Source organism: Magallana gigas, chromosome 4, assembly GCF_963853765.1.
Source record: "Magallana gigas chromosome 4, xbMagGiga1.1, whole genome shotgun sequence".
In the NCBI taxonomy this organism is placed as follows: Eukaryota; Metazoa; Mollusca; class Bivalvia; order Ostreida; family Ostreidae; genus Magallana; species Magallana gigas.
The window spans coordinates 25,935,804-25,944,506 of NC_088856.1; the positions used below are offsets into that span (position 1 = coordinate 25,935,804).

Below are 8,703 nucleotides of genomic sequence, written 5' to 3' on the forward strand. Positions count from 1 at the left end.
CCCGAATGTATTTGATGCCATACAACCACTGCGTGCTTAAAAATCATCCAGCAATGTTTTTTCGTGAATTGTTTTTAATACACATGTAAATACAAAAACAGTATCAGAAACATTGCCGTGTACAATAATTTTATACATGAATCTGTTTTTCCTTAATTTGCGTAAATTATGCAATGTGCACTCATTAATATTCATCACTTGTTGTCCTCGTCTCGGTTTCGTACAACAGTCACTGGTATGTGTGCATGGTGCACTATGTAATCACTAACACTGCCCATGAACGTCTTGCGCAGAGTTCCCAGACCACGTGACCCCATGACGATGTAATCAGCGCCCTCTCCACGTGCGATTTTTATAATTGCTCGTCCCGGTTCCCCGGATGTTCTTACTACACAACCGTCAATCTGAGGGGAAAAAATGTAACAAGATTATCATTGGTACTTAGTACTTCTTACAAGTACATACATGTATGTATAATTAAGGTCTTCCGTTTCCAACGGAAGACCTTGTACTGATTCTGTTGGAAATCTTCATTATTATTTTTCTTCTTCTTTTTCTTCTAGACGTTTCTTTAAACTGTAATATCTCGCTTGTTTGTCATTAGATTTTATTCAAATTTTCAGGGTTTATTGGCAATGACAATAGCTTACTATAGCACAAAAAAATTTGAAATCGCTACTTCCGGTTTTGAGTTATTCCCCTTTGAATATTTTTTTAGTGGGTCTTGTGTACCTGCAAAGGCTCCGAGTTGATCCGTAGCAAGTAGTTTTAATTTACAAATCCTTAATGTAGACATCTTGAACGTTGTCCTCCTAGTTTTACATGTTTGATTAACCCACGTATACTTCTTAAAAAATTACATCGAAATTAATGTTTCAAAAAATGTTAAATTTTCCTTATATCTTTGCTCAATAACTTTTTAGTTGTAAATTTTTTCTAGACACATATAGAACAAAAGTTGTGCAGAATATTAAGAGCTTTCATTTGATACCATAAAAAAGGGGCTAGCCCCTGAAATGAGGGGTCTAGATCCCTTTAAAGTCTTTGCTTCATAACTCTAAAACGGTAATTTTTTCGATATGGGCGTCGCTGCAAAAAATGTTGTTTGTGACTTTATTGATCTCATAAAACTGTTTTTGTGTTCGGGTATTGCATAATATGAGGGAAAAAGTAATACGTGTTGACCAGTACTCGCGGCAATTTGGCCAAGTTAACGAAACTCTTCCTCGCCCGCGGCCGAGAAAATCGGTCACCATGGTCGCGGCTGGGCTACCTAGCGGTCAGCGGATATCTAATACACGAGAGTTGCGTCTCTCATATACGAGTTTATTTAGCCGCCAACTCAAGAATTGTTTTAGTTTTGATTACACATAAAAGTTTATCGACCAAACGATTCGGTGTCAATTAAGAAATTGTTCAGTTAATTAATAAAAGCAATGTCATTCTCAATCTAAAGCAATATTAGACATAGATCAATTGTGGGTTTTAAGTTTAAAATAAAGAACTTTTATTTGATAGAATATGGTCATTATACTGCAAACTTTTCAAATCGTCCTGGGTTCTGAGCTGTGCGTGTCTGTGCGTTGAACCTTTACGTAATCTATCCTTCGTCAACGGCCGAGGAGAGGAGCCACGGCTGCACTACCTAGCGGTAAGCGGTTATCTTATACACAAGATTCGCACACCGCGACGCACACTTAGATGAAGAAGGATGTGTTTGAGTTTATATATATAGCCGTAAACACAAGAACTGTTTTAATGTTATGTTATAAAAGTTTGTCCATCTTGTATTTATTTAATTAAACATTTGAGTGAAAATGAAAATTAATGAACGATATTACATTGTCAGACATAAATTAATGGCTGGTTTGTATATCTAAAAAAATTTAACCCTCCCCCCTACCCCAATATTAAATGATGATCATCCCTCGCACATGGCCGAGGAGATATAGCGCGAGTGGACAAGTGATCCGCAGTCGGCTCGTGTTCTTCTACATGTACCTTATTACGCGTTCATGTTTCATATTTTGCACGGACAGAACTATACTTATTATGTTTTCAACTATTATATAGGATTAAGATGAAAAGATAAATTTATTTTGCTTGTACAGCTGATTGAGCATTGATTTAATTATACTATAGCGTACAAGGTAGTTTAAAAATCAACTCAAATTATAATCAAAGTGCCATGTTACATGTTTGCGGTAGGTGCTAGCACGATAAAAGAATGTCCTGAATTGCCCTGAATTGAGGCATTTGCTGATTATTTGAAAGAATATTCACATGAGTTTTAAACAACTGAAGATTAGATTCTATCGGTCCCATATCAATCACTCTGTAGTTTTTCTAATACATGGTTGTTCGTTTGAGTGTGGAAGCGAATTCATTGCTGCGTCCCCACCCCCTCCTCCCGCCCCGCCAACAAGTGCTCGCGCTGGATTTTTTTTAGATTGGCGAAAGATATCCAGATCTGTCGAAAATCATTTTTGGTGACTTCTTCTTATGTGTAACATTTTCTATTCAACGTGTTTCACTTTCCCACCCGATTGTTTATTCTGTCAGTCTGTGTTAATTCAATCGCCACGTGCGACCTTAAATCTTGTGTCGCTTTAGCACACACAACTCAAAACATATGTAATTGAGTAACAGTTGGAAGGTGCTTTTATTAACAATAAGACTATTATTCGAAGTCAATCATCTTTACATTAAAGATGTGGAATCGTTACCTGAGAGTGTGGCTAATAAATTAACCCGTTAAACACACTAAACTTCTATAGTTATCAACAGAATAATTCATAATATATTATAATTGAAAGTTGGAAGTCAAAGGAAATTTTGTTCTTTAAAAAATACGACTACATTATGCAATGCAGTCGATAGCCATCGAAATCATCAAAGTACTGCAAGTGTCGACAGATTTCTTATTTCTTTGAAAGACCATAATTGTTCACTTGACTTGCAGACTATAATATAGCGACATATCTGCCTCCAAAAAATATATGCGCTTCTCAAAGTTACACTTAAGTGCGTTATTGGGGATTTTATTTATTGCTAATTGTATGAAAATTGATAAAAAAAAATTAATTGAAGTTGTGTATTATGAGGTTGTAATGCAACTTAATTTACTTACAAGGTTAGCTACAGCCAGTGGAATAATAATTTTAGGTGAACAATGAATACCCAATATATTAAAATACAAGATAAATAGTTTCCAGAACTATAATACTATGCATGTGTATATGAAGGTTGCACCCTCATTTGTATGGATGTAGGTGAGGAGGTAAAGGTGTATCGATATACATACAATGTATGACTGCACATACGGATTCCGGACCGTGGCTACAAGACGATACACATAATAGTTTTTTAATACATCAATGCGCAGTTTGATCTAGAAACTGACCAGTTTCATAACTTCTTCGAATTTCTCTAACACGGACTGTCTAATTCCTTCCCAGAATTCCAATTTACGCAAGCGCAATTGAAGTTTTTTTTTCAATTTTATAAATCAACCCACTGACATAAAAATAAGGATTTTGCATATCATTACATCGTCGAGAGAGGTGCTATTCATTCTGTAAATAAGGTTATTTAATTACATTACGTTACATAGCGGTGTCTTTATGAAACAGAACCATCTGGTGTAAAATTTAGAAGCTCGCTTTTGCATAAATTCTCCCGCTGATCTTTTTTTTTAGCTGATTATATATTATTTTGAATGTCCAAGTTTACTCGTATCATTAAATGATATCAGACGACACACATTTCCCTATGGAAAAGTTCAGAGATGCCATCAATTTTGACTAATTACTAAAGTTTGTCCGCACGTAACAATTCTAAACTTGCATATAGTCTTCAAAAATTTAGAAAGATTTGAATAAAGGAGTTATCTTAGAGAAAAGGTTACGTGTTTTGTAGGCGTGTTCGGTTTTAAAAGAAAAATACAATTCCTGACATGAGTCACGAGTACATACTGTTTATAACAATGCTTGCTACCCTTTGAAAATTTAACTCGCTATTTAACATGATGTCTCATTTTTTAAAGAATTTTTGAAATGATTACACAAACTGTGTCGACAAATAGTTTTCATACAGCATTTTCTTCCTTTCTTTTCAAAACATGTTTTATATACAGGCTTTCAATCACAACACGTTTTTATAACAAAAGCAGAACTGAAAGTTTAGTCATTATAGTCGTTTGACACCATATCACATATATTTTCAACCCGCAGCAACAACGGAAGACCTACTCGTGGCTTTGCCACGAGCTCTGCTCTAGTTGAATTTACATCCGCGATATATTTCACACTTTGGTTCCAAGACGCTCTGTAATTTAAAATCAGAGACTGAGGCTTTCAGATTTTGAGATGATATATCAGTGCTTTGGCAATTGTAACTTTTTGTCTGTCATTGCTTTAGCAATCTTACAAGAGTAATGCAGCCTCGACCAAAATTAACGATCCCAATCCCTTTTAGGGAAGAGAAGATAGCTGTGTTGAGACTACGAACGGCATGCCGCGCTCGCAAATGAATTCTAAACATTCTTTATGAAGACAAAAATACAAATGCTGTCAGGCACCACAAGCATATCTCTCTCTCCCCCCCCCCCCCCCCACTTCGAATGGTTGAAAATTGTTCATCCACGCGGTATTAATTGCTCATTTAGTACGGTTTGTAGTTTTAGACGGTAATAATCCAATCAGATGGATGTATCAAATAGGAAAAAATAATTCCTCAAGAGAAAATATCGTGACTTTTTCATGTGTTTACATAAATACATGTACCTCTGTCCTTTTAATTTGCTCTTTCCAATCAGCAAACATTTCTTTGATTTTTCTTTCTTCCTCATTGGCCAATTCCGAGGCTTTCGATGGATCTGTTGTTAAATATGCTGCATGACAAAGATTAGAAATATCAATTTTAAAACATCAGTGTACAATAAATCAAGTGCAAATATGAAGTTTTCATCACTGATTTTTAAAGTGTTTTGCTGTCTAGATATTTGAAGCTTAATTAATTGGAGATGACGCGTTTTTTAACAATAACAATGAATTGTGTTCACATTTTCTTCACGTAGTCACCGTATGATTCACCTCCACTGTCAGACAGAACAAACGGAATTACAAAACACGGACAATGAAGATGATTAATGCTGCATAGCTATAATAATAAACAAGTGGCTACGATGAGACAGATTTGATTACTTGTCTGTATTACATTACAACGGAATAAGGAAAGGGTCGCATCGTTCACTATTGCACCATCGATATCGCATTGTCGCGCTATCGCATCATCGTGATCGCGCTATCGCACCGTCGTTTCATCGTCATCGCATTATCGCGCCATTACACTATCGACTTCGATCCAAAGCTCGAAGGTGCGATGGTGCAATAGAAAAATACATGACCCTTTCCGGATTCCATACATCAAAAATACTCACTTTACGCCAATTTTGCAGGGACGTAAAAACTAAGTATTATAGTTAGTACCTGTAATTTGTAAGATACAATTATCTTATTATTTTTTTGTGCTTTTTCTGTAGAGAAAGCATCCATATCTATAAGATGGTTTTCAAAGGAACAGGCTAAAAAATATGCCCATGCATCCTTGGTTTACAATAGCTTTGATGTACCAGCAGTCATGCACATGCATTAAATCCAAACAATAGGAGGATTTTTGTAAACAGTTAATTTTTAGAGATTTTTGAAAAAAGTGGCTAAGCTATGACGTACAACATGCGATAGCATAAGCTCATACAATCATGTAGATTTATCTTTTTTGTGTCTCGTGAGCTAAAATATGAATTACAACACATATGTGTGACCTTATTACAGGATAAACTGGTGTTGTTCATTATTTATCAATACCAAGTCAATGTTGATCAATTCAAAAGGGAGAGGGTGGGTCTGCATTCAAAATTTATTCAAAAGATCTAGGAGACAAATTACTTATTTCTTTTCAACAGCTAGGGATCTGAGATTTGCTTTCTTCTTGTGGTTCAAAGAAATCAATTCCAAATGGTCGTTAATTAATCAACGCAACACGACAAAAACACGCAAAACATGTCTTATAGCGTGATCAGTTCGAGAATAATCTAGTGTATATTATGAAATCCACAGAAAACCTTTTTTCCTCAGTGTCTGGAATATCGACATATGCTGTCTATATGCTTAGTATAAATTTAAACTACGTCGGTTTTTAATAGAGATACGGTCAAGGGCGTAGGGAAATAAAAAAAACTCCCCGATACATTTTTCCAATTAATTTGTATTTCATCCGTCATCCGAAATACTGATATATTTTTTTAATTTGCCGCAAGACAAGTATACCTGATTAATATCACGCAGAAAAAAATATTAAAAATTCAATTTTTTATCCAATACATAATTTGATAGATTCCTACCAAACTTCGGATAATGTATATTTACTTAGCATGTAAACGAAGAGCAAATATTTACGCAACTGAATATGTGCATTCGCCAATGATAATTATCTAGACACAGTTTAAATTAACACTCAATGACATATACATGTACCTGTAGCAGTTTAAAATTTCTTCTCGGTGATCGCGGCATTGCTCTTTAGGCATGCCACATGTCATAGCATTGTTCGCCGGGAAAATGTTGCAGAAGGGTATGCAAACATTTAGATTAAAAAATGACAGAAAAACTGTCTAATCCTCTGGAATGTAGTTTATGCAATTTATGAACAACAGCGAGGATTTGATCCGTAAATTCGATCGATCTTATATTTTATTTCGCATTCAAATTAAGATAGGCTTACCGATTTATACGTAATATTGTACAGGCAGCCTTGATGCATTTAGATGTGTAATGCTATAAGCCTACGTTGCTCTATAACGCAATTGTTTTACAGTGTGGTCTGCAAATCTGCATGTACTGCAGTATTGAGGAAAAGCTTTTTCGTTTTGGTCGACAGGCCAACAAAACGACGCATTAATACAGGCTTAAAGAACCAATTAGCTAATTTGGGTCATAGGGGAAATAAATTATGGATGAAATGGAATAAATCATACTTTCTAGAAAATTCTAACCCCCCCCCCCCCCACACACACACCCCTTTTTTTAGGGTAGGGGTATGTTTAGAGAGGTGAAGTCAATGTCCTGTATATTTTCTGTCCCACAGTGCAAAATGATCGAAGTATGAAGCAGACGATAACTTAGTGCAGATAATTACATGTGCAAATGCTTGTATAATGCGCACTAATTGATCATTATCTACTTACGTGAGTTGACGAGAGATTTATATTCTGGACAGTGCACTAATATGACCTTGTCGCCTTTCACGTGCATGTTTTCTATGTACCCTAAAATAAAAAAAAAATTATATACCCATGGAAATTTATACCCAACACGTGAATTGAGAACTTTAAAATATAGCCTAAAAATAGTCAACGAGCTAAAAAAATTAGGTCAAGAAAAGCCGGCTCAGTTCGTAAAAAAAAATGAAAATCTTTTGTAAACAAAGCACGTAGCGTTGTCTAAAATTTTCAAAACTGAAAGTAGAGACTTACATTCAAAAGCGTGTTGGGAATGTAAACTGCCGTCCATGGCGATCACAACAATGCACCCCCGCCTTTTGGGCTCTGAGAAATCGTCGGCCATAGTCTCGGTACTAAACAACTAAAATACCAAGTACTTTGCAACAGCCTGCAGAAATCCTTCCGGTATATTCGCTATCTTCTTTTTCCCCTCGGCAATTACATTACCGTGAATCACATCGTGATGTTGTATCAGACGACAGCTTTAGACAGGTATGGAGCTTTACGAGAATGAGAGAGAGATGAAAAACGAAGATCGGATAAACAGAAGGCCTTGTGGTGCTTTCACGTGCTACGCGTTTCTATCGACAAGTTGTTTACTTCGTCTTGGCAAGATATGATGTCAGATGGGGCTATTTACCCGAATCAATAGTGACGCTAATTGAAAAACTACATGTACTGCAGTAGAAGGCTCCATCACAGTATAGTATACAGCAGAGGCGCGGATCCACGAAATGTACATGTACATCTCATATGATCTGTACATACAGTACAGGGTGTTCCAGAATATCTTTTTACCATTAACTCTTTAAATAACTTTAATTTTGAATAAATTTATTTAACAAAAAATCAAATGCATTTTGATGATGTAATTTTTCACTCAACCAACACACTTTTATAAGTTTTTGACAAACTGAGCATTACTTAAAAAATACAAAAAATAAAGAAATTTTAAAGTACTCAGAATGACGTTTTTTTTTTTTATCTATGACAACATCAAGTCGATAAATAAAATTCTTCACAACAGCCACTGTACAGACAACCTCATCTCTATTCTCTTTTGAGAAGTGGACAGGCATAGCCTACATCCATGGATGTAGGCTATGTCTGTCCACTTCTCAAAAGAGAATAAAGATACATGCTCTCTTATTCGATTCATCTTCAATGAATCAAAATGAAATAAAATTCAATTAACCCCCCCCCCCCCCCCCCAAAAAAAAAATAATGATGCAATTTTGTGACACCATAATTAAAAGAAAAGCATGTTTTTCTCCCAATTTTTTTTGTGGGGACAAATTAAACAAATTTATTTTCAAATGTGAGTCACATTTTATAAGTGTTGGCCAAATATTTAACTTATACGAATTTCAAATGGTATCGGATATTTTGGGACACCCTGTATTTGCATTGTGTTGTGGTCA

At 35.5% G+C, this 8,703-nt stretch overlaps 2 protein-coding genes across 2 annotated transcripts in view; one reads left to right on the plus strand and one right to left on the minus strand.

The window, feature by feature from the left end:
• LOC105339967 (tripartite motif-containing protein 3-like) overlaps positions 1-8,703 on the plus strand; it is a 314,106-nt gene that overhangs the window by 56,741 nt on the left and 248,662 nt on the right. The gene's annotated exons all lie outside the window — the stretch shown is intronic.
• Positions 2-7,967, minus strand: LOC105345305 (universal stress protein in QAH/OAS sulfhydrylase 3'region). Its single transcript, XM_011453418.4, has 4 exons — positions 7,535-7,967; positions 7,247-7,327; positions 4,785-4,891; positions 2-404 (listed from the first exon to the last, which is right to left on the minus strand). The coding sequence occupies exons 1-4, from the start codon at positions 7,623-7,625 to the stop codon at positions 195-197; spliced, it is 489 nt and encodes a 162-aa protein (XP_011451720.3). The 5' UTR covers positions 7,626-7,967; the 3' UTR covers positions 2-194.

Bases quoted from the DNA above. Each gene is read 5' to 3' on its own strand.
- LOC105345305 (XM_011453418.4), bottom strand. From the start codon at position 7,625: ATGGCCGACGATTTCTCAGAGCCCAAAAGGCGGGGGTGCATTGTTGTG. The intron at 7,328-7,534 runs GTAAGTCTCTAC...TTTTTATTTTAG, and splicing joins TTCCCAACACGCTTTTGAAT to GGTACATAGAAAACATGCAC. The intron at 4,892-7,246 runs GTAAGTAGATAA...TTTGTCATGCAG, and splicing joins TAAATCTCTCGTCAACTCAC to CATATTTAACAACAGATCCA.